The sequence below is a fragment of the Myotis myotis genome, unplaced genomic scaffold (assembly GCF_014108235.1).
Source record: "Myotis myotis isolate mMyoMyo1 unplaced genomic scaffold, mMyoMyo1.p scaffold_m19_p_1, whole genome shotgun sequence".
NCBI lineage: Eukaryota > Metazoa > Chordata > Mammalia > Chiroptera > Vespertilionidae > Myotis > Myotis myotis.
The window spans coordinates 75,589,822-75,617,303 of NW_023416313.1; the positions used below are offsets into that span (position 1 = coordinate 75,589,822).

Sequence of the window (27,482 nt, forward strand, 5' to 3'; positions counted from 1 at the left end):
AATGCCACCTCCTACACTAAAATCACTAGCCAGGCCAGTTTTTCCCTAACTACGCCTCTTTATAGTATTGATGCTAAGGCCAGGCGATAGTGCTGGTGTAAGTGAAAACAGTCTGCGGGTTTACTGACAACTGGACGGCGCCTACCGCTCCCAAGGGGAGTACTTTCCATTCCTTTCCATCAGATTTTCTCAGTCACAGTAGTGCCTCAAGTTTCTGCTGCTCTGTGATTTCCTTCTCCCTCAGAAGCCAAAACCCATTTTCTTCTTATTGCTTGGGTCCCCTCAAGTTTTTCTCCTCATGAAACCATCTTTTCCAAAATACCTTTCTCCCCTCGTCCAATACCGGCCTTTTCTTTTCCTGTTTTGTTTGACTTCACTAAGAAAAGTCACTCCTGTCTACTCTGTCATGCCTGTGGCATTGGTACGCTGCTCTTTTTCTCCAGTATTACTTTGTGGAGAATGACTATGCCCAAGCTTTTCACTTTGTTTTGTAACACAGGTATTTTATTTTTGAATCTACATTTCTTTTTGCAGCTTCTTGAACTTCCTTCCGTTGGTGCACAGACAGCCATCCAGTGGAGACGGAGACCACCAGTCCATCTTACACAGGCCACTGAACAGTCAGAAGGTGGTAACAACGCTGGGTCTCTAGTGACCTGGACTGGATTCAACTCACTGACCTGGAGGGGAAAGGCTCTGTATTCCATTACTAATCCCCTGAGCTATCCAGCCCCCTGAAAATGATTCTTTGGTTTTATTACTGCAAAGGCCATTTATAAAATCATGAACTGGATTTAGGAAAGCAACCATGAAATAGCAAGGGACAAACTGATTGAAATTCCTTCAATGTAGTAAGGGCTGAAGCCTCTCAGTAGGATTGGGAGAAAAGTTAAATATAGGCACCTCCATTCTTATTTCAGACCGGCTCACTTAAACGTGGCAACTTTAGACCCACTGACCATGCCTCAAGGAACTAAATCCTAAATAAAGAAAATGGAAAAGCAAACTATGAAATAGCCAATAATCTTTATTTTGCACTTCCCCACCCCTCTTCACTTTCCAAAAAGCACTAACGGGTATATTTGTGCATGTGAAAATATTGTATCAAGTATTTAGAATGATCTCAAATTAATAAAACAAAAACATGTATCTTAACATAGATGCTTTGTTTTTCTGGTAGGGGTAGAAAAAGTTGGCTTCTAGAACAAGGACGGCAATGAAATACTGTACTCTTAAAAGGGCTACTCCATTTCCACTGACTTGCAATTTAACATTCATGGCAGAAAACCTCATTTCTCTAACCACATAATAGGTCTTAAAATATGACTAATTCATACACTAATATCAATTTACTTGGCATTAAAAAAATCACAATTTCTATTAATATATTTGAATTAGGCTCAATGCCCATACTCTAGCATTTAAGATATCCATTACACTGGCCCAAATTGGGATTATTTCAAAATCAAGTAAAAGTCCATATTTATTCCAAAGTTGCTAAAATATGTTAATAAAATTTGATGTTTTACATTAAAAATAAAATATTTGGTTTATATCTGATATCTATAACATATAATAAATAGTGGGCAGTATAGTAATATAATAAAGTTTTGTGATACCCTGAAATTTGATGAGTTTTTTTAAAAATTCTTAATATTCTTCATTACAGCCTTAAATCACAATATTAATGAACAGATTTGCAGAAATAAAACAATATAAACACAAAATGCTACAGAATGTTTTGTTGTTGTTTTTTTTACTTTTGAGGAATCTACATGTCCTTTAATAAAAGTCAAAGAAATTTACAGAAACAAACCAATTTCAAATAATGAACTGCAAGTCTAAATTGCCGTGCTTTCCTTCTAACTGCTAGGGCCCTTTCCCACCGTGTTGTGGGCACTGTGCAGGTTCAGCTCAAGGTAGGTAACTTCCAACTATGGCTCTGTTTTCTAGCCTTCTTTACTTATGTACAGCAGTAATTACAGACATGGCTGAAATCACAGTGGATTACAGAGAAAGCCAGAATTAAACACGATAAAAATTTTAAAAATAACTACTTCATAAATATTTATTATTTACACAAGAGGAGATCTTCTAGTCTGAGGAGTTTTTATACAAGCTGATGAAATGTATAAGCAGTGAGAAGAACACCAGCAGTTTAAAGAAGCGCAAAGTTAGAATGCAACAAAGACAGAAAGTGTGAGTTAACAAAAATAATTTGCATGAGAGCAAAAAGGACATGATAGAAACCTTTTTCTTAAAAAATATAAGGTATTTCACAAAAGCCTGAACATTTTACATGTTAATACTAAAAATGGGAGGAGGGGAAGCTTCATAAACTTTTATCACAAAAATATTTACCAATACTCCAACTGGAGTTTTCGTTTATGTTATTATGATTATCTTACTATAGAGGGAAAGAAGTTGAAAACTGTATACAGCCTAATGATATCATCCTTAAATTACAGCCAAGGTGGTTTACACATCATCTTGTCATCTAATACCTTCATGAAAAGGCCCTGGAGAGAATAAAGAAAATCAGAAGGGAAGATTATGGTCTTTTTATTAATACTTGTCACTGGTAATAGAAAAATGAAGGCCCGGCAGTCCTCGTGCCACACCTGTACTGGAGTCTCCTTCCGTCACACCATTATGTGGCCACAGGCCAGTATGTTCCAGAGGGAAGCATCCAGAGTGGACGCTGTAGTTCTCTTGTCCTCGGTCTCCCGAGATTCCTCATCCACAGGAACTTAGCGGTAGATGGGACAGCAGAGTTTCATGGATCCCCATCTGAAGTGGTAGGAAAGGAGCCCCGAGGCCACGCCACTGGTCCGTGCTGCAGATGTCAATGTGCCCGATGCTTTCTCTTTTTGTGCTTCTTATCCTTCTTCTTGTTGGCACACTTGGAACAGAACCACTGCATTTCTTCTGGTGGTGCAGCCATTAATCCAACACAGGGCCTACATGTTAAGAAAAAGGGTTTTGGATAAATAAGTTATACATATACATGTACACACACACACACACACACACACACTTTCTTTCTATGTTCTTAAATACTTTTAAATAATTAAATGAAATTTTAAGTCTATGGTATATTCACCAGAAATCCAAACCAAAGAACTCTAATTTATGTAGTACTATTGTTGGGCAAAAGGATGATTATATTACATAATGCCCCTTTTATAGGCCCCAGTGGAGAAATTAATTAGCCCACTTATCCTTTCAGCTACAACTAGTATAATTCTTCTGAGCAATGGCTTTGTTTTTCTCTTATACCTATCATATATTATGTGACTGAATGAATTTCTATCTTTTTATATCTGATATTTTAAAGATAAAATGAGATTATTTGCATACATTTTGGTAGCATTTCTTTGGTAGTGGGGAGCAGTAGTAGAGAAGTAAAAGCAGATAAGCTAGCTGTCCCTTTATTTCTGCAGTTTCTGAATGTTTACAAAGGGGTTATCTCAATGGTACTATGAAGCTTAGCAGCTCTTTACAGAAAATTACTAGAAGGAAAGGAAAGGGGGATCCCTATATCTCTTTTCCATTAGAAGGATATTTAAGTGAAGCAAAATATTCAGAATTTAGGTTGAATAACAATAGTCCAAAGACTTGATTTTTAAAATTAATTACATTTTATTGGCTCAGTGATTTTTGCCCTGTACATGATTCTGAGGACAGCACCGGAAGGGGAGACAATCCAAGATGGACCAAAGTCAATAATCTGCTTTGCAGAGTGTTGCCCCAAGGGAGTGACTGGCACTCATTGATGCTTGGAGTACTCACCAGTGGTACCAGTCATCGCAGCCATCACAGCCGATCATGGGACTCCCATCATCAGGCTTGTTGCATCCAGGGCAGATCCAGATCTGATTGCCCCACTCATCTCGGATCTGAAGTTTTAAATGGGATTGAGGGAGGGGAGGGTGTGCAAACAAAGATGGAATGGGGGAAAAGAACCCAAAAGAGGGCAGGATAAGAGTGATTACTTTATACTGTGAACCTAATACACTGACATATTAAACCAAAAAAAAAGTAGTTAACAATTTATTAAAGTCATGACCATGAGCATCACCATTCTGGGATCATTTCTAATGAATATTTTAAACTCTTTTGTTTAAGTCATTAAAAAAAAGCATTTTATAATAACTTCTGTGAACAACATATCCTACAACCACCTTTATCTAAAAAAAATCCTGTAAACACAGTTCTTAATAATTAGGGTCTTTATGGCAATAACAACTGATATTTTTGAACTATAGAGCTCAACCATATGTAGTTCCTCAGTCGCATTCACAGGCATGGAATTCATATGTACAGCCAATAGTGCATGTATCACCTTATTACTTATTAGCCAAACCCTTCTCCTGAACTAGCTGATAAGATCAAGGATATAAAAGAGTTGTTACTAAGTAACTTTCCATTCCCTTTATGACATTTTCAGCAAAGTACAATCACTAAAGGGCAAATGAAATAAGGAACTCATGAAGCCAAAGAACTACACATTTAAATATTATTTTTCTACAAAGATGATGTGCTTGGGAGTTTACTTAACTTACCGGTTCTAAATAAGACACATCCCTAATTATTCCACTTCCTCAAATTCCACATTAACCAACCAATTTGGAAGAAACAATTCTATGATGGGCATTCAAAAACAGCAACAACTAAATGCTAATTTTCAAGTTTTCACAATAACACATGAATAATATAATTTCATTCAGTTTATTTTGTAAAGTATGGTTCCTTCCTTCACTTTCAAATATAACACTGAATAGAAATGCAAAAAGAAAGGGCTTTCTTTGTGTGTAAGGGTGTATTGGGGGCATAGCTGTTTCAGTCTAGTGATGTGCTATTTTAAGGCCTGCCATGTTTTAACGAGTCTCACAAAGACAGTTGTGTTCATAGGAAAGCTTCCTAAAGAAAGCTGTGGGCAGCTACATCTCTGACTCAGCCCTCTCTAATTTCAAGGGGAGAGAACCACCAGTTACTACATGCCAGCTGTCTATGGTTAAGACCAGTCCAGATCCTATGCCCTGAAGCTGCCATGCATGGCCAGTCCTGCTGCTAGTTGACCTGTCTTGAAATTAGAAGGCCATGACTCTATTGCTACAAGAGGAATTTGCCATAGCATCCCTAATAACTAATACTGAACACTTGACAGCTTACTAAGTTCTTCCAAACATCTGCTTCATCTAATCATCTTAAAACAACCCTTGGATAGGTTAAGAATGGGGAGACTGGAGCTATGGAAAGGTAACTGCCTGTTCCAAAAGTCACACTATTGCGCAGTGACAAAATCAGCTGTTTTGCTCTATAGACTGTATCTTTCCTCCAAATCACACTTCTTGTTCTCAGTCTACAAAATGTCTCTTAGGAGACAGAAGGCTTTTCATCCACATTGTCTATGTAAATCTGATCCATCTTCAAAGAGTAAGCCTCAAAAATCCACTGGAGAACCAGAAATTTTAGGGCTAGAACAAACTATAATCTAGTGATATAGATAATAGTTATAATCTAGTGATAATCTAGTCTACCATAAACCCCTTCATTACAGATGAAGAAATGGAGGTTAAACAAAATCTTTCCTGATCAACCTGCCTTGCAGTGACATGGCCTCAATTAAACACCTATAGCAATTGGCCCTTAAATGGACCAAATTTTTAAAAGTATACTTTTATTGATTTCAGAGTTGAAGGGAGAAGAAGCGAGAGATAGAAACATCAATAATGAGAGAGAATCACCGATTGGCTGCCTTCTGCACACACCCCACTGGGGTTCACGCCCACAACCTGGGCATGTGCCCTGACCGGGAATTGAACCTTGACCTCCTGAACCATGCCGGCTGGGCAAATGGACCAATTTGATGATCACAGATTTCTGTATCACATCTTCCATTTTTGTCTTAAATAGCCAATTTAATACTTTTCTGTTAATTTTCCAGATCTTTATATCCTCTCTCAATACTTTCAAGATTTTTATCCTCTGAATCATTATAGTGCCTCCAATATAAAATGACTTGTTGAAATTTCCTTCCAAAATGCTTTAAAAATATAATATTTGCATGATTTATAACAACTATCATGAATCCTACCCCACCACTTTTCAATCATATCTACTTGAAAAGATTCGAGCTATCACTAGGCTTATAGGTCACAGTCTGTATATAGAGTATTTGGTGGTCAAGGCCATGTCAGTTGCTGAACTCAACAAGGTGAGTTTTGACATCTGAAGACACACTGTATACTCAAAGAGCTCTGTGGTTTAGAAGTTCATTTTCATTTATTATGCAAACCTAGTATATTCTGGACCTTAGCCAATGACATACTATAATTATTGCTGTTACTCAGAAACAGTAGCTGGCCCATAAGATCTGTATATATTATATAAATTATACTTTTAAGTGAATAATTTAATTGCTTGATCAAAAAATTCAGTGTGAGATTTAAATATAACTATTATTCTCTATATTCATACACTGATATTGTTGTATATATGTATATAATCATATTCTAAAACAATATAAAGAAAAACAATGCTTTGACATTATTTATGAAGACTAAATATGCGAACACTGAAATACAATACTTTTCTGCCAAAAGCTTGAAAATGCAATGAAAATATCTTTCCAGTCATAAAGAATTGCCTCTGAAATTCAATAATGATACATATGACACTGCTTTTTAATTGAAAACATTTTCATGATAAAAGAGTAAGCTTTTAAGTGACTTAAAAAAAAATGCTATAAAATAAATGCTGCGTACCACATAAGTGCTGACGGTCTCCGTTACCACACTCCGGACAGGGGCTTTTGAACTTCCGGCTCCAGAGATGGCAGGGGACGGGGATGGCATCAAAGCGGGGGACGAGGTGGACTGTGCAAGGAGTGGCAAAGGCACTGGGGCAGGAGTGACATGCACTGGCACAGTGGCTGGGACTGACACTGGTGGTGGGGTCTTGGGTCTATTCAGAGAAGGAGCTGGCTTAGCCTCGGGGGCTGGAACCACTTTGCTGATGACACTGTCAACAAAAGAGAAAAGGAAAAGTCAAAACAGAACAGCTGAATCAAACTAAATATTTTAAAACATTATTACAAAGTAACTTTCTTCTAGTCGCAAAATACTTTTCTGAAGAGTCCAGAGATAGCTACAGACCTGAGTTCAAGGTCCTTCACCCATTCACCTCTCAACTTATTCAAGAGTCACATATGTTCTCTGGGGGATGGGAGGAGAAGAGCAGTTCTAGCCCCTTTCCTGGTGATGTTGCCAACTAATAACTAGAGCTGTGCAATGAGGATCTGTCTCTTCATTAACAGCATCTTATTCACAGAACTCATGCAGTGGAAGGAGCACTGGACTCAGAGTCAGGATATCTACATTCAAATTCTAGGTCTGACACAGGCTAGCTATGAGACCTTGGGTAAGTTATTTAAAAATATGATGCACTGAGTGCCTATAAGAAATTAGATATTATACTTGGCACTTTATATATATAATCTCATCTAGTTCTCACAACTTCAAAGAAGTTATAGTGATCCCATTTTATAGATGAGGAAACAGGATTAAAGAGAGAAAGGAACTGGGTAAATGGATGGCAGGCTTTGAACCATGATCTTTTGATTCCACAGCTTTCTTCTTCTTCTTCTTTGTTTTTTTTTTTTACGAGTTCCTTTACTTGAAAAAAAAAAATCATTTCAAGCACAGAGAAAACAGACAGCTTAGGTAACAGCCAAGACGTTAGCCCTCTGCCATATGTGCTTCAGGTCTCTCTCCCTCGCTCCTCCAGAGTAAACACTCTCTGCAAGCTGGCAGATTTGTTTTTGTAAGTTTGTTCGTTGTATCTTTTCTGCCTTCGTGGGTACTCATAAACAATACACACTGTACTACTGGTTTATGTGCTTCAACTATACAAACAATATCAAATTATATTTATTTCTCGCAACTAGCTTTTCTCACTTAGTCTTTTGTGTGAGATATAATTGACATGTAACATTGTGTACGTAGGAGATGTACAATGTGTTGGTTTGATATTATTGTAATACTGTAATATGACTAGTACAGTGGCATTAGCTAATACCTTTACCATGCCACATAATTAACAGTTCTTGTTGTGTTCAGAACTATTAAGATCTAGTCTTAGCAATTCTGATGTGTATAATCCAGTAATGTTGAAGATAATCTCTATGCTGTGCATTAGATCTCCAGAATTTATTTATCTATTAGTTGCCCACTTAGTTTTAAGTCTCTTGATTTATCCATGTTGATACATATGATCAATATTATTTATTGTACTTGTTAAATGGTATTCCATGGTATGGGTAAGTCAAGGGACTTTTGCTCATTGCCCTACTGAGTGTAGGACATATTGCCTTGTACATATTATATGCTAACTGTAAATACATTCAAGAATTTCCCAAGACTACAGTCCTAGATAAAGCTACGGGGGTCACAGAGTATGCACTTTTTACCTTGACTAGGAATCCCAAGCTGCTCTCTAAAATAACTGCACCAAATTATCTCTTCCTACTGTTGCACAATTATCTAGGCCTTGCTTTTCTGATCAACAAAGTGAAAATAAATATAGCTGCTTCTGATAGTTTTAGTGAGAACCTGAACACAGAGAAACATGTCAAACACTATATACAAATGTGTTAGCACCAGCAATATATTCATGGTTCTTATGCATGACAACCCCTAGCACCACCATTATCAGCCTGCATAGTTCCATTTTCTCAGACCACCTCCACTAAAAAGCATGATTTTTTGCTAATCTGATCAGAAGATTTTTAAGACATTAAATTATTTCAAAAAATGCCATTGTTATGGAAGCAAATAACTAATGCTGTTTAGTTACTCTCCACTTGTTTCATGCAAGTGTGTGATACCTTCTGAACTTGAATATAGTCAAAGACCAGAAAATAATAAATGGGTAACATAAATAATAGTGAATATTTATTGAACACTTACTAAGTACCCAACTGCTCTAAGCACTTGAAAGCCAAATGCATACCAGGCACTCTGCTAAATGTTTACTTGCCTTATCTTACTTGATCCTCATAACAACCAAATGAGGTAAGCACTGTCATTACTTTCCTCTTGTAGATGAAGAAATCTAGGCACAGAGAGATTAGTAGACTGCTGTGTGGCAGAGCCAAAATTTAAACCCAGGCAGTTTGATTTCAGAACCTGTGATCTTAACTAATATAGCATCGACCCTTGATGCTTACTGAATGAGTGTTGCCTTATATATGAGTTATTACTATATTTATTGCATTAATATCTATAATGCAAGCATTCTTTATTTTTATGGTTAGGCTAAAAATTTAAAACACACTATTTGCGGAGGCAATTTCCCGTAAGAGTTTAAAACATGGGTGCTGGAAACAAAACTAAAGAAAATGCAGGAACCCAGAGGTAAGTAGAACACAGATGTTTTGCCTGAGGGTATTTGCTCATAAGGCAAATCTGATCTTTGGTTTTGATAAAGAGGATAGGTTCCAAAGGCCAGGGACTGCCAAAGTGTAAAGTCTAAAAGAACTCCTCCCCACATTAAGGACTCCCAACAGGCTACACCAATTAGGTAAGGACGAATGAGAATCTCATGAATTCTCAGCTCTGGTGGTCCAGGGCACTATGTAATATTTTAAGTCATTTGGACTCGTAATGTGCCCAGATACCCAGCACAAATCATCCTGAGAGGAAATATTATTAATATTATTAACACAGACAATTATTTAAGAAAAAAAGCAGCAGATAATGAAAGATAACCAGACATACAAGGAGGCAAGGCAGCCTCAGGAAGAAGCAGAAAAAATAACAGACAATATAAAGAGACTCATAATGATCATGACATAGACCCTAGAACTATCAACTACAAAACCACTCTACTTACAATGCTTAAAAAATAAAAGGCAAAGATTGAAATTATTGGCAGGTAATAGGAGGGTATAAAGGGTGACCTAGTAAATTTGAAGATAACAGACTTTATAGAAATGTAAAAAAATGTAGTAAATGAAGTGTAAAACTTAATGGATGGGAGAATTAGAAACTGAATAGTAAGACAGAGGAAATAATGTAGAACCTAGCCTTGAGAGGCAAAGAGAATACAATTAAAAAGTCTAATTAGTACAAGTTTAATCATAATGCTAGAGAGAAAGGGGCAAAGGTAAAATGTTAACAAGGAATATCTAAGACTTTTATAGAACTGATGCAAGATACCAATCCTTAGACTTAAGACACCTAACAAACCCCAGGCAAGATAAATAGATATGTCAGAGTGAAATGAAAACATCACAAGAGAAAAGTCTGAAAAGCAGCCAGAGGGAAAAAAAAACACAATGACTTTCTTTCCATTAATCTTCACCCCAGGAAATTTTTTTCCATTGAGTTTTAGAGAGAGCGGAAGGGAAGGGGAGAGACAGACAGAGAAACATAGATGTGAGAGAAACACATCGATTGGTTGACTCCTGCATGCACCTCAACCAGGACCGGGTATTGAGCCTACAAATAAGGTACTTGCTCTTGACAGGAATCAAAACCAGGACCCTTCAGTCTGTGGGCTTACACTCTAAGAACAATTACTTTCAAAGAAGAAACATATTACAGCTGATTTCTCAACAGCAATGATGAATTTAGAAAACAGTGGAATACATCTTCAATGTGCTGAAGAAAAATAAAGTTTGTCTTTAGAAACATCTTTCAAGAATAAGGATAAAATAAAGACATTTCAGGCAAGCAAAACCCGAGGATTTGAAACCAGTGGACTCTTACTACAAGAAATTCTAAAGTAGCGATCTCAATATTTTTTTTTACATTTTTACATTCTTAAAAAATTGAAAAACCTAAGTAATTTTTATGTATGTTTCATTTGTGAATATCTACCATATTAAAATTGAAACAGAAACTAAAAAGTAATGATCTAGTAATTAATTTAAAACTAGCAGTAACAGCCCGGGCCAGTGTAGTTCAGTGGTTGAGTGTTGACCTATGAACCAGGTTCAATTTCCGGTCAGGGCACATGCCTGGGTTGCGGGCTCGATTTCCAGTATGGGACGTGCAAGAGGTTCTGTTCTCTCTTATCCTTGATGTTTCTAACTCTCTCTCCTTCTCCCTTCCTCTCTGAAATCAATAAAAAATATATATAAAAAATAAAACCAGCAATAATAAACCCATTACATGCTGACAGATAACTTTATTTTTTAATGAAAAGTAAGTATGTTTTTCAAGACAAAACTATTTTGTGAGAAGACTGGCCACTATTTAATATTTTGGCAAATCTTTTTAATGTATGCATATGTAGCTGGAGAAGGGAGGAGTATTTTAGTGGCCTTTTCAGATAATTGTGTAAATTCTTCTTTGATACTGCACCAAAATGCAACATGTGGTAGTTTCTTAAAAGGTAGTTGCAATGTACAATCTGAAACCATATTCTGTTACATTAAGATCCATTGCTATGTCTAGCATTTTGAATAGATATTTTTTTTACCCATACATGGTTTTGTAATATCATGCACCAGTCATTTGGAATGTTGGTTGATGAAATTATGTAGATCTTCCAAACATTTACACATTTCATGATACAAGATGAAAAAATGACATTTGTTGGTGTCACCATCATCTCATCAAATTTTCTTAATGTGTTGAGGAACTGTCAACTTGTAATGAGATGTTTTCTAAAATTCTAATTTTTTTTTAAATATATTTTATTGATTTTTCACAGAGAGGAAGGGAGAGAGAGATAGTTAGAAACATCGATGAGAGAGAAACATCGATCAGCTGCCTCCTGCACATCCCCCACTGGGGATGTGCCCGCAACCCAGGTACATGCCCTTGACCGGAATCGAACCCGGGACCTCTCAGTCCGCAGGCTGACGCTCTATCCACTGAGCCAAACCGGTTTCGGCTAAAATTCTAATTTTTACTAAAAGCTTAATTTTATAATTTATAACAAATGCTCTCAATATTTTCTTTGAAATAACAGGTTTACTGTGTTCTTTTTTGAGAAAATGTTGGCTAAATATCCAAGTCTAAATAACCAGCTTGTCAGTTACTCTTTCAAGCAAAAAAGAATATGTGAGAAAAGCAGCTAATTCAGTTTGCAACTTAATCACACAAATGCTTTTCCTCAAACAACTCTCATATTTAGTGAAAGTGTTTTATGAGTACTTCCTATTTCACTACTTTCCACTTCATCTCACAAACTATTTAAAAAGTGTACATTCCAGGGACGTATGCACCACACTCTGAGCACCTCTGTTCTAAAGAAAGCACTTCAGGACAAGGTGATCCCATCAGAAGGTCTAAGATGCAACAAAGAATGACAAAGATGTTGGTAAGTTAAACAGACATTGACTAAAAGAAACAGCAATAATAATATATTGTGGAATGATAAAAAATATAAAATATATAGATATAATACTATATTAACCAGGAGGGGGTAAGTCATGCTAAAATATTCCAATGTCTATTATCTGGAAGGAGATGTAAAGCTGTTAACTTTAAATATAGAAATTTCTAGGGTAACCATGTAAAAATTATGAACAAAGTATATGTAATAACTTCTAAAGCAGTGTGGAGAAAAATAGAATAATAAAAAATAACCCAATCTGATAGAAGGAAAGAAAGGAGAGAAAAAGAAACATAGAACAGTAAGACAAAGAGAAAGCCCCAAACAAGGTGGATTTTAACTCATAATCTCAATAATTATATCATATAAATGGTCTAAATAATTTGGTTGTCAGATTGTGTAAAACAATAAAACCCAACTCTTGCTATTTATGAGACTCATCTAAGCAACAGAAATGAAGAAATTAAGATGCTAGGAAAAGAGCAATACAAGGACAAAAAAAGTCATACCCTCAAACAGCCTTTAAGGCAAGGGCTATCAGTGATGATGAAAGTTATTTCATAATCATAATGATAAAAGGTTCCAATGTGCCAGGAAGATAAAACAATTTAAAATATGAATGTCCTTAAGAATACACTGTTGACCAGTCTGTGTGGCTCAGTGCTTGAGTATCGACTCAGGAACCAAGAGGTTACCAGTTCAATTCCTGGTCAGGGCACATGCCTAGGTTGCATGCTCAGTCCCCTAGTAGGGGGCAGGCAGGAGGCAGCCAGTCGATGTTTCTCTCTTATCCCTGTTTTTCTCTCTAGCTCTCTCCCTTCCTCTTTCTCTAAAATCAGTAAAAACATATTTTAAAAAATACATTCTTAAAATATATAAACCAAAACTGTAAGAACAGACAAATCCACAAGTATAACTGGAGATGCTTCAGGGGTCCTCAAACTATGGCCTGCGGGCCACATGCAAATACAAATATTGTATTTGTTCCCGTTTTGTTTTTTTACTTCAAAATAAGATATGCGCAGTGTGCATAGGAATTTGTTCATAGTTTTTTTTTAAACTATTGTCCTGCCCTCCAACGGTCTGAGGGACAGTAAACTGGCCCCCTGTTTAAAAAGTTTGAGGACCCCTGTATCTATCTGTAACTGACAAAGTATGCAGTCAAAAACCAGGAAAGATATAGTTTGAACAAAATAACAAAAATAATAAAATTGACGCAATGGACATTTTAAAACCATTCAACAAATACAGAATACTTACTCGCTTTTCAAGAATACATTGAAAAAAATTGACCAAATTTCAAAAGGCTGAAGAATAACTGAATAGTCTGTACACATATTTGTTATCCCAGCTATACTGGTAGTTCCCCAAAGGAATGGAAAGTCTTTTTACTTCTGTATCTTCAGCATTTAACATGGTAACTGGCATTTAGTAAGAACCTCATGAATCTGAACATATTTAATTTTAATACCCAGTGCATGTCAAGATGGGATTATGGGAGGGGTGGTTGGCACAGTATTTCTGAATGATTACCAAGACCTTAAAAATGTCCAAGTTTTGACCAGCAATTTCCCATCTAGAAATCTACCCTGAGAAAATAGATAGCTATGCAAAGACACGGGGTAAAAAACTTTATTTATTTATTTACTAGAGGCCCGGTACACGAAATTTGTGCATAGGGGTGTGGCGGGGTGTCCCTCAGCCCAACCTGCACCCTCTCCAATCTGGGACCCCTTGGGGATGTCCGACTGCCTCTTGCAATCCAGGACTGCTGGCTCCTAACTGCTTGCATGCCTGCCTGATCACCCCTAACCCCTCTGCCTGTCTGCCTGATTGCCCCTACTGGCCTGATCGCCCTAACTGCTCCCCTGCTGGCCTGATTGCCCCAAACCACCTTTGCCTTGCCCCGCACCTGGGACCCAGAATTCCCTCCTCTGGTTGGTTGCAAGTACCCGGGACCCAGTCTTCCCTCCCTCTGGCTGGCCGCAGGCACCTAGGACCTGGGCCGGCTTTGCCTGGGCCACAGCCGCAGGCACCGGGGACCACAGGGTAGGTGGCTTATCCTCTCCTGGGCCACAGCCTGGCTGGTCCCCATTCCTCTCTCACGAGCTCATTTGTGCCTGGATGGTCCCCATTCCTCTCTCCCCAGTGTTGAGTGTCTGAGCCTTTACAGTGTGACGGTGTGAGGGTGTGATGACCATTTGCATATTAGCTCTTTATTATATAGGATTAATCTAGAGGATTTTTTCCAATTGATTTTTTAGAGAGAGGAAGGGAGAGAAAAAGAGAGAGAAGAAACATTTATGTGAGAAAAACATTGATCAATTGTCTCCCATACACTCTCTGACTGGGGATCAAACTCACAACCTGGGTATATGTCCTGACTTGGAATTGAACCTTTTGATGGAAGGGAAGACACTCCAATCAGCAGAGCCACACAGGCCAGGGCTAAAGAACATTATTTAATAGTATTGTTTATAATTGCAAAAAACCAAAAAATTAGAATGAGTATAATTATTTAAAATATCCCAAAATAGGAGAATTAAAAAAATACTATGTTGTCATTTGAAGTCATAATACACACACAGATACACAGACACACACACTAAATATATACACGTATATATGCCCCCAAATGGTTATGGATAGTATATATAATAGGGTCCAATTTTGTAGGGAAAAAGCAAAAGCAAACAAGAATGAGTGAATATGTACTTAGAAAAGTTAAAAAAATACACCAAAAATGCCCAGAAATTGGCTCTATACTAGATGTACCGGTTAATAATAGCAGATTTTGTAATCAAAGAAAACACGATAATTTCAAGAGAAGCATCAAAAGTGCTTTATTCAAAGTAATGTCCATCGCTAGCTACACATTTCCCCATCTTTCAGGTAATTTGTGGATACTGTCTCAATAGAACTTTTTTTGTTTTGAGGCAAACCATTCAGAGACCCAGTTTTCCAATTCTTCGCATGTTTTGAAGTGCTGCTCAAAAAGTGCGTGTGCCATAAATCAGAACAAGTGGAAATCTGAAGGAGCAAGTTCTGGTGAATACAGCACGTGGGTTAATACTTCCCAGGCAAAATCTTTGCACATTTCTTTAACTGGTTTTGAAGTGTGTGATGGTGCGTCACCATGAAGCAAAATTACTTTGCCGTGTCTTCTAGAACATTCTGGGCGTTTCACGATCAAAGCATGATTCAAATTGATTATTTGTTGTCGGTAACAATCAGTATTAACAGTTTCACCTGGTTTTAGAAGCTCATAATACACCACACCTTCCTGATCCCATCGAACGCAGAGCATTGTCTTCTTTCCGAAGCAATTTGGCCTTGCAGTCGGTGTTGATGGTTGACCTGGATCATCAACCCATGATTTTGTGGATTTGGGATTCTCAAAATAAATCCACTTTTCATTGCCAGTCACAATTCGATGCAAAAAAGATTTTCTTTTGTAATGTTGAAGCAACATTTTACTGATGACTTTTTGGTTTTCCATTTGTCTTTCATTCAGTTGATGTGGCACCCATTTTCCTTCCTTTAAGATCTTTCCCATTGCTTATAAATGATCAGAAATTGTTTGCTGAACAATGTTTAATCTTTCTGCAAGTTGTTTTTGAGTTTGACATGCATCTTCACCCAGTAATGCTTGTCACTGTTGGTCTTCAAACTTTTTCGGTTGACCTGGACATTCTTTGTCTTTCACATCAAAATCATCACTTTTAAAGCATTTAAACCAGTGTTCACAAGTATCTTGAGATGGAGCATGTTCACCATAAGCTACCTGAAGTATATGATAACTTTTTCTTCAAAATAAAGTAATGAATTAAAACTTCCTGCAAATGCTCTTTTTTGGCATGAAATTTGACATTTTTAAGTGTAAAAATATCTATGATGGTAACACCTTCAGAAAATTTGACATATGAAGTTTTGAAGCTTGCTGTCAATACAACAAAATAGCATACATATCAAATCAAGTATATATCAACATATGTGTAACTCCATCTATTGAAAAAAAAAATACGCATTATTAACCGGTACACCTAGTACATGTTTTTTTCCTTTTGGTTTATCTATAATTAACAACAACAACAACAACAACAACAACCATAGAATAAATTAAAAACACTTGTCACAAGTGTCACACATCTTACATTTTGTTGGGAATTTTCAAACAATGGGTTGATTTGTACATTTATAACTTGTTCACCTTTCTGTATGTACATATGTTATAATTTAATAAATTACTGGAAAAATATGATGACTTGGCTAAAGCCTTCCAGACAAATGTTGATCACAGCCTAGCTGTAAACTTGTGGAATAAAAGTCCCAAGCTAAATAAAAAACCTGCTCAATTAGTATATCTAAACTTAGTGTATCATCACTAGCAGAGATCAATAAGAAAAGGGTCAAGTGAGGAGAACCAAATAAACTATGCTAGTTTTTCAATCAGGAAGATTCTAAAAATCTCAATAGGCCGATAACTATGGAAGAAATTGAAGCAGTCACCAAAAAGCTTCCAGCAAACAAAAGCCTGGGGCCAGACGGCTTCACAGACGAGTTTTACCAAACATTCAAGGAAGAACTAAAACCTACCCTCCTCAGACTATCCCAAAAAATTCAAGAGGAAGGAACACTTCCAAGCTCATTCTATGAAGCCAGCATCACCCTAACACCAAAACCAGATAAAGGCAACACAGTGAAAGAGAATTACAGGCCAGTATCCCTCATGAACATAGATGCCAAAATCCTCAACAAAATCTTAGCAAATCGGATCCAGCAGTACATCAGAAAGATCATACACCATGACCAAGTAGGATTCATCCCAGGGATGCAAGGATGGTACAATATCCACAAATCAATAAATGTGATACATCACATGGACAAATTGAGAGATAAAGATCACATAGTCATATCAATTGATGCAGAAAAAGCATTTGACAAAATCCAGCACCCTTTCTTCATAAAAACTCTCAGCAAGGTGGGAGTAGAAGGATCATACCTCAACATAATAAAAGCCATATGTGACAAACCAACGGCCAACATCATACTCAGTGGGCAAAAACTAAAACCATTTCCCCTAAGAACAGGAACAAGACAGGGATGCCCACTCTCACCACTCCTGTTCGACATAGTACTGGAAGTACTAGCCATTGTGATCAGACAAGAAAATGAAATAAAAGGCATCCAAATTGGAAAAGAAGAAGTAAAACTGTCCTTATTCACAGATAACATGATACTGTACATAGAAAACCCTAAAGACTCCATCAAAAAATTATTAGACTTAATAAATGAATTCGGCAATGTAGCAGGATACAAAATTAACACCAAGAAATCTATGGCATTTCTATACACCAATAATGAACTTACAGAAAGAGAGACTAAAAATGCAATCCCATTTACCATGGCACCAAAAAAATTAAGATACCTAGGAATAAACTTGACTAAGGAGGTAAAAGAACTATACGCAGAAAACTACAGGACACTGAAAAAGAAGATAGAGGAAGAAATAAACAGATGGAAGAACATACCGTGTTCATGGATTGGTAGAATCAATGTCATCAAGATGTCCATACTACCCAAAGCAATCTATAGATTCAATGCACTCTCCATTAAAATACCAACGGCATATTTCACAGACCTAGAACAAACTTTCCAAAAATTCATCTGGAATAAAAAAAGACCCCAAATAGCTGCAGCAATCCTGAGAAAGAAGAAAAAGTAGGTGGGATCTCAATACCAGATATCAAGCTGTATTACAAAGCCACTGTTCTCAAAACAGCCTGGTACTGGCACAAGAACAGACATATAGATCAATGAAATAGAATAGAGAACCCAGAAATGGACCCAAACCACTATGTTCAATTAATATTCAACAAAGGAGGCATGAACATACAATGGAGTCAAGACAGCCTCTTCAATAAATGGTGTTGGGAAAATTGGACAGATACATGCAAAAAAATGAAACTAGACCACCAACTTACACCATACACTAAAATAAACTCAAAATGGATAAAGGTCTTAAACATAAGACGGGAAACCATAAAAATACTAGAGGAATCCATAGACAGCAAAATCTCAGACATCTGCCGAAGCAATTTCTTCACTGATATCACTCCTAGGGCAATGGAAACTAAAGAGAAAAAACAAACAAATAGGACTACATCAAAATAAAAAGCTTTGCACAGACAATAAGAAGAAATAAAAGGCATCAACAAAACAACAAGAAAGCCCACTGCATGGGAGAACATATTTGCAAATGTTATCACCGATAAGAGTTTAATCTCCAACATTTACAGGGAACTCATACAACTTAACAAAAGGAAGATAAACAACCCAATCAAAAAATGGGCAACGGACCTAAATAGATACTTATCAAAAGAAGACAGAAAAAACGCCAAAAGACATATGAAAACATGTTCAAAGTCACTAATAACCTGAGAGATGCAAATAAAAATGACAATGCGGTACCACCTCACACCTGTCAGAATGGCTATCATCAACAAATCAACGAACGACAAGTGCTGGAGAGGATGTGGAGAAAAAGGAACCCTTGTGCACTGCTGGTGGGAATGCAGACTGGTGCAGCCACTGTGGAGAATAGTATGGAGTTTCCTCAAAAAACTAAAAATGGAACTCCTATTTGACCCAGTGATCCCACTTCTAGGAATATATCCCAAGAAACTAGAAACACCAATTAGAAAGGATATATGCACCCCTATATTCATAGCAGCACAATTTACAATAGCTAAGATTTGGAAACAGCCTAAGTGCCCATCAGTAGATGAGTGGATTAAAAACCTGTGGTACATCTACACAATGGAATACTATGCTGCTGTAAAAAGGAAGGAACTCCTAACATTTGCAACAACATGGATGGAACTGGAAAGCATTATGCTAAGTGAAATAAGCCAGTCAGAGAAAGATAAATATCACATAATCTCACTCATTTATGGAATATAATGAACAAAAACAGATCCAGAGACAGAGAAGCATCGATCAGACCATCAAACCTCAGAGGGAAGGTAGGGGAGGGTGAGGGTAAGGGGGAGAGATCAACCAAAGGACTTATATGCAAGCATATAGGCCTAACCAATGGACACAGACAACAGGGGGGTGAGGGCATGAGTGGGGGGGATAGGGGGTAATGTGGGGATAAGGACACATATGTAATAACTTAATCAATAAAAAAATTAAAAACAAAAACAAAAAAAACTATGCTAGTTTTGTCACTGAAATGATCATTTGAACAGCCTTTAGATATTAAGGTTGGTTCAGAGTCTTGGGTCTTTTCAAAGAAATATAACATCCATGGTTGCACTGTACCCTAATTATTTGCATATCTGTCATTATCATCCACATTAGGTAGTACATTTCTTAGAAGTACGGTGTGTATCTTACTGGTCTTTGAATTATTTGCAGTATTTAAAAAATATATATATTTTATTGATTTTTTTACAGAGAAGAAGGGAGAGGGATAGAGAGTTAGAAACACTGATGAGTAACATCAATCAGCTGCCTCCTGCACACCCCCTACTGGGGATGTGCCTAAAACCAAGGTTCATGCCCTTGACTGGAATCGAACCTGGGACCCTTCAGTGTGCAGGCTGACACTCTATCCACTGAGCTAAACTGGTTAGGGCTTATTTGCAGTATTAAACACAGTGTCTGATCACATATTCACCAACTTTAATAAGCTTAATGTCTAATATTGCAGAGAATCTATATCCTATCTAATAAAAGAGAAACATGGTAATTGGCCTATGACCGCTACCCTTCCCATTGGCTAGTCAGCGAGATATGCAAGTTAACTGCCAGCCAAGATGGCAGCTGGCAGCCAGGCAGCTTGAAACTAACATGAGGCTTGCTTGCTTCAGTGACGGAGGACTCCAACGTTCCCCGCCTGCCGCTGTAGGCCTCTGAGCTGCAACTCTAAGCAACTATGTAACAAATATAGAAGCTAAACAAAACCCCAGAAACCTGCTTTAGTCCGCACGGCTTCAGCCAGCAGGATCGCAACATTGTAAGCAAAGGCCAGAAACCTACTTTCAGCAGCGGGGGCCTAAGAGCTGGAGCCAAGCCTCAAAGCTAAAGCTGGCCCAGAATAAAAAGAAAAACAGAAAAAAAGGAGCAGTTGGGAGCTTCAGTCACTCCCAGCCTGAAAACAGCCCTCAGCCCCTCACCCAGACTGGCCAGGCACCCCAGTGGGGACCCCCACCCTGAAGGGTGTGTGACCAGCTGCAAACAGCCATCATCCCCTCACCCAGGCTGGCCAGGCACCCCAGTGGGGACCCCCACCCTGAAGGATGTGTGGCCAGCTGCAAACAGCCATCATTCCCTCACCCAGGCTGGCCAGGCACCCCAGTGGGGACCCCCACCCTGATCCAGAACACCTTTCAGGGCAAACCAGCCGGCACCCACCCATGCGCCAGGCCTCTACCCTAAATAGTAAAAGGGTAATATGCCTCCCAGCACCGGGATCAGCGGAGCCGCGAGGCCTCCCAGCACCGGGATCAGCGTGACAGGGGGCAGCGCCCAAACCCCCTGATCGCCCTGCAGCTCTGTGTGACAGAGGGCGGGGCCACAACCTCCCTATCCACCCTGCTCTGTTCGTGACAGGAGAAGGCGCCCCAACCCCCTGATCAGCCCTGCTCTGTGCCTGATAGGGGGGAGCTCCCCAACCCCCTGATCGCCCTGCGGCTCTGTGTGTGACAGGGTGCGGCACCCCAACCCCCCGCCCCCCACGGGCCCTGCTCTGTGTGTGACGGGGTAGAGCCATAACCTCCCCATCGGCCCTGCCCTGAGTGTGAGAGTGGCGGCGCCCCAACCCCCTGATTGGCCCTGTTCTGTGGGTGATAGAGGGCGGTGCCCCAACCCCCTGATGGGCCCTGCTCTGTGCGTGACAGGGGGCAGCGCCCCAACCCCGATTGGCCCTGCTCTGTGCGTGACAGGGTACAGAGCCCCAACCCCCCTGATGGGCCCTGCTCTGTGAGTGATAGGGGGCAGTGCCCCACCCCCCTGATTGGCCCTGCTCTGTGCGTGACAGGGGGTGGCGCCACAACCTCCCCATCGACCCTGCCTTGAGTGTGACAGGGGACGGTGCCCAACCCCCCAATCGGCCCTACCCTGAGCATGACTGAGGGTGGCATCACAACCTCCCGATCGCCCTGCTCTGTGCATGACAGGGGGCGGCGCCCCAACTCCTCAATCAGCCCTGCTCTGAGCCTGACCAGGGGCTGCACCTAGGGATTGGGCCTGCCCTCTGCCACCCAGGAGCAGGCCTAAGCCAGCAGGTCGTTATCTCCCGAGGGGTCCCAGACTGCGAGAGGGCACAGGCCAGGATGAGGGACCCCCCTACCCCCTGAGTGCACAAATTTTTGTGCACCGGGCCTCTAGTATATATATAAAAGCCTAAGTGACCGGCCAACCAGCCATCTGTAGCTATGACATGCAATGACCACCAGGGGGCAGACGCTCAATGCACAGGCATGGAACATGGAACAGACTGATGAATCTTTTCCAGGGAAGGGGGGAGGGTGAGGGCTGGAAGAGATTAACCAAAGATCTTATATGTATCCTAGAGGCTCAGTGCATAGATTCTTGCACTGGTGGGGTCTCTCAGCCTAGCCTGTGGAGATCAGGCCAAAACCAGCTCTCTGACATCCACAAAGGGGTTCTGGATTGCGAGAGGGCACAGGTCAGGCTGAGGGACCCCACTGGTGCACGAATCTGTGCACCGGGCCTCTAGTGCTTATATAAAAATATTTGACTTTTAAGTATTTTTGTCCATTTTAAAATGTTTCAAAATGGGCTAATTTCCCCTATTCTTTCCTTCCTGCCTACCTTCCTCCCATACTACTTACTTAATGGGTTCCAAGACCACTGAGCTTTCTGTTTACCGGCGTGGATTCTAATTATTCATCCATCTATTGATTCCCAGAGCAAGAATAATTACCACACCAATGCAAGGTATAAACACGTCATGAAGATTTCATCCTAATTGCTGTCTGGAAATGCTTTTAAATTGTTTTAAGCTATACTGGACATATAACGAATATTATTTGCCTTACCTGACTCTTTTCCAATCCCCTTTCATTTTCTTTCTATTTTTCTTGGATTTCTCCCTCATTTATAAAGCCTGTGAATGGTACCTTTGAGAATGGCTTAGCATTAGCAATAGCCAATGGATATAAAGAGACTGATAACTCATTTTATGGGCAGAATCTGAAATCCCAGAAATATCTACTTGTATATATCTTATTTTTCAATTTAGAGAAATGACATTTGGATGAAAATAACATAATAAAAATAATTCTTCCAAAATGCCAAATATTCTCCAATTCCATCAAATTACTCCTTAAAAGTCTATATTTGTCATTCAAATTTTCTGAATAGCAAAAGGCCAAACATTAAAGTGGGTACTCAGTGTTGATGAGACAAAACATGTCCTAATTTTCTGTTTCCCAGAGATTAGACTGGTGTCATGTAGGCACTAAAGTACCCAACTCTTGAATTTCATGAGAAAATTTACTAGAGTTTTAAAGTTTTTTATGTAAGCTGCTAAGTTACTTCTGTAGTAAGTAGATGCACAGTTTTATGAATAATTCTTTTATCTCCTCAACTTTGAATATTACACCAAAATATATAAACAGTATAAGATGATATAATTCCTCATCACTTATGAGATAAACTAAAAGTAATTTTGGATTCGTTATTGGCCTTTCTTGCCAAGCTTTATTGCTGCATTCTTCTAAACAGTGTTTTGCTTGTTCATATTTTCCCACCTGAAGTATCACTTTTTCCCTCCTATTTAATTGCATAGTAAGTTCTCCTCCAGCGCTTTCTGTTGAAGAAGGAAAGTCTCGCAGAGTAACCAACACCGCCCACAGCTGTGTTCCACAATGGCTCTGTGCTGCTAACATTACATCTTTTGGAGGATTTGATCAGAGCTCCCTAACTGCTATAAACACTGGCGTTATTCATAAAACGTGCAGAAGGAAGGATTTTCAGCAGGGTTTCTTTACCTGTTTCCCCACCACAAAACAGTGAAATAAACAGAATGGGTCATGAGTTGCTTGGCCTGTAATGCAAACTCACAGAGTGACAAGTCAATAAAGAGCCGATCTTCACCTCTCCAGCCACACAGAGCCTCCGAGGTTAGAGGCAAACACAATGTGGATATGTCTGCACAGGGAGTTTAATGCTCCTCATTATCCAGCTATTGTGTGCAAACACTATGAAGCCAGTAATCTAAATCATCAGAGTCTAATAACTGGCTACTAAACTGCACACAAAGTTCAAAAGTTCCCTCACAATGGCTTACTTATTTACCCTTAAAGGCGAATAGCCATTTTTCAATGGTAACAAAATGATGCCATAGCTAAAAACTTGTAATCACCTCCATGAATTTTAATAAACTTCTGATGAGGGAAGTTCTTCAGAGTTTGGGAGAAAAAAAAATCCGATAAAAAAATAAGTACGTTAATCCACAACTCACTTTTCTTCTTCTGATTTAAAATTTTAATCAATTTCAGAAATAGGTTGCACCTTTGAAATACCATATAGCCCTAGCAGGTTTTGCTCAGTGGATAGCACATTGGCCTGTGGACTGAAAGGTCCCAGTTTGATTCCAGTCAAGGGCATGTACCTCGGTTGCAGGCTTCATCCCAGCCCAAGTCAGGGTGAGTGCAGGAGGCAACCAATTGATGTGTCTCTCTTGCATCAATGTTTCTCTCTCTGTCTCTGTCTCTCCCACTCTCCCTAAAAATCAATGGAAAAATATCCTCGGATAAGGATTAAAAACAAAAAAACAAAAACAAAACAAAATGAAATACCGTATGAGAGTCCCATGATGTACTTTAAACTAACTCCTTCTTACCACAAACAAAACAAGATCCCTAAAATTTCACTATATAATATTACCCTAAAATTGCATAGTTGGGCCAGCTTTCTTACTTTCACTTTATAAGTCTTAGAAATACTAATCCCAAATGAAGTAGTCAGTTTCTGGTGGTCCCTCCTTCCAGTCTTCCCACACTGGTGTAGTCCTCTCACAGAATGGGTGGGCTGACTCATATGACTAATAGGATACCATGAAAACAGGAGTTTGGACATCCAAGTGAGGTCGTAAGACAGTGCTGTCATTAAGGTCACTCGCTTTGGGGGAAGCCAGCTGCTACATCATGAGGACATCAAACCTGCCTTAGGAAGAGGCCCATATGACCTGCCTGTCAACAGCCAGTGAGGAACTGAGGCCTCCTGCCAACAGCCATGTGTGTGAGCTCACAGCACATTCTCTAGACCTGGACTTTTAAAAACTATCCCTGGGCAGCAGCTTGACGAGCCAACCAAATTTCTAAACCACAGGAAGCAAGAAGTAATAAAAGTTTATTGCTTTAAGAAGTTAAGTTTTAGGGTCATTTGCTATGTCAAAGCAGAAGATATAGCAAGTATTTATCTCAGGTATAAAAATAAATATTCAGAATTTAGGAGAAATCATATTTTACAGTTATCAGCACTTAAAATAGCAAATTGTAACAGTCAATTCCATATTTCACATTTGATTAAAAGGAACAGATACCCAAAGACAATTATGAGAATCAGTTGTATGTTGATTCTTCAAATCAATAAGTACTTCTCATTCTTGATCCTTATAGCTCAACTTTTGGCATTCATTACAATACAGCTGTAAATGGATTTAATTACTCAAGCTCACATAGCTTGCCTCTTGAATATTTACATCATCTCACAAAAATGGATATTTTATCTTGTCATAGTCAAGTACATATCAAGTACAAACATTTTATCTTTTAATTCAGGAGGACCTATTTGAAAAATAGAACAAATTGCATGAAGTGCAGGAAAATATAGCCTTTGTAGAATCTTCATTTCCAAAGGACTCAAAACCCAAATGACTATACTCCTATTGTCTAATGTTCAAAATCTGTACAATATCCTAAAAGAGCATTAATACTCAGGTAAATAATAAATAATGCACAGCCCTAGCTGGTTTGGCTCAGTGGATAGAGCACTGGCCAGCAGACCAAAGGGTCCCATGTTCGATTCTGGTCAGGGGCACATGCCCAGGATTGTGGGCTTGATCCCCAGTAGGGGTCGTGCAGGAGGCAGCCAGTCAATGATTCTCTCTCATCATTGATGTTTCTCTCTCTCTCTCTCTCTCTCTCTCTCCCTCTCTCTTCCTCTCTGAAATCAATAAAAATGTATTTTAAAAAATAAATAATGCACATTTCCTTATATTTACAAGAAGATATACTAGAATAAAAAAAATAAACAAAAATAGTAACCTACAGGGAAAGAAGTGTAAAGATAGAGGGACAGGGATGGAAGCAAGACTTACAGTCTTTCACCTTTGGAGTCAAGTAAGTTTTACATATTCAGAAAATTAAATTTCTAAAATTAACTGCAAGTTGAAAATAAATGGTAATGAAACTCAAGGTATATCATGCTAGTGACACAGTTACACTGAAAAAAATGTTATTTCAGGTGACATTAGGAGGACAGCATTTTAGTCAGACATGCACAGTGGGTTTATTTTATGAATAAACAGACTGAGAAAAATCTAATCTTTAGCTTCATTCAATAGTTTTATCAACTGGAAATATGAGTATAAACTCATAATTTGTTTCTTTACAAAAATAACTATTTCCTAGATCTGGCTATTGTAAAGGCCTAGCAATGACTTCCTAGTAGCAATGAGCACCTCTAGAACCAGATTGTGATTCCTAAAAACCCTTCTTTACAAAAAGGAACCAAGTTTACTTGAAGGAATGATTAATTCCAGGCAGGACTGTGGCAGAGAATAAATAAGATAAACTGGGAATATTTATACCAGAAAGTAAGAAAGCTATCAAAGATGAATGGGAATGTGTTAAAATCCAGAAGACAACTGGATTTGAGTTCCCATTGAGCAAGATGGGACAAATTGAACATTAAAAAGAATAAGGAAAAGAGGGAGGGGAGAGAGAGAGATCTTTCCAAAATTAAAACTCAACAATCACCACAGGAGGTAAATATGGCATCAACTCCACCAACTTCGTATACTGCAGTTTGGCAACCAATCAATGTTTCTCTCTCTCCCTCTCCCTTCCTCTTTCTCTAAAATCAATTAAAAAACATATTTTTAAAAAGGCACCAAGAGACATAAGTATTTAGACTCTGATTCAAACAAACCAGTGGGCATAAGATCTTACTGAGACAAATGGAGAAATCTTAATATGGACTGGGAATGAGATAATAGAAAGAAAATCTGTTCACATGTTTAATGTAGATAGTGGCACTGTGATTATATAAGAAAATTACCATATTTTTAGAGCTGCATATAAAAGTATACAGAGGTAAAATGACATTAGGCTGAATTTGCTTAGAAATGCCCTACTCAGAAAAATAGAACAAAAAAGATTAGGTCAAGCAAGTATGGCAAAATTAAATATTCTGGTGTTAAATCTATAAGGTAGTGAAAATTTATTAATTTATTATTTTCTGTTTTGAATTTTCATAATCGAGTATTTTAAAAATTTTTTATTGATTTCAGAGAGGAAGAGAGAGAGAGAGAGAGAGAGAGAGAGAGAGATATCAATGATGAGAGAATCATTAATAGGCTGCCTCCTGCACTCCCCCTACTGGGGACTGAGCCCACAACATGTGCCCTGACTGGGAATCAAGCTGTTACATCCTGGTTCATACATCCATGCTCAACCACTGAGCCACACTGGACAGACCATAATCAAACATATCTTTTTTAAAAATATATTTTTTTATTTCAGGGAGGAAGGGAGAGGTAGATAGAGATGGAAACATCAATGATGAGAGAGAATCATTGATTGGCTGCCTCCTGCACTCCCCACACTGGTATCAAGACTGCAATCCAGGCATGTGCCCTGACAGAGAATAGAACCGTGACCTCCTGGTTCATAAGTCGACGCTCAACCAACGAGCTATGCCGGTTGGCCATAATCAAGTACTTTTTAAAAACGTTTGTAGCCCTAACCAGTTTGGCTCAGTGGATAGAGCGTCGGCCTGCGGACTAAAGGGTCCCAGGTTCGATTCCGGTCAAGGGCATGTACCTTGGTTGCGGGCACATCCCCAGTAGGGGGTGTGCAGGAGGCAGCTGA

At 38.7% G+C, this 27,482-nt stretch overlaps 1 protein-coding gene across 1 annotated transcript in view; it reads right to left on the reverse strand.

Annotated features, from left to right (window-relative positions):
• Nucleotides 1-1,009: 1,009 nt before the first annotated feature.
• TAF3 (TATA-box binding protein associated factor 3) overlaps nucleotides 1,010-27,482 on the reverse strand; it is a 191,576-nt gene continuing 165,103 nt past the window's right edge. Inside the window, 3 exon segments of the mRNA XM_036341524.1 lie at nucleotides 1,010-2,960; nucleotides 3,793-3,899; nucleotides 6,771-7,026. Of these exon segments, the coding sequence (XP_036197417.1) occupies nucleotides 2,846-2,960; nucleotides 3,793-3,899; nucleotides 6,771-7,026 (478 nt within the window). The 3' untranslated portion in view covers nucleotides 1,010-2,845.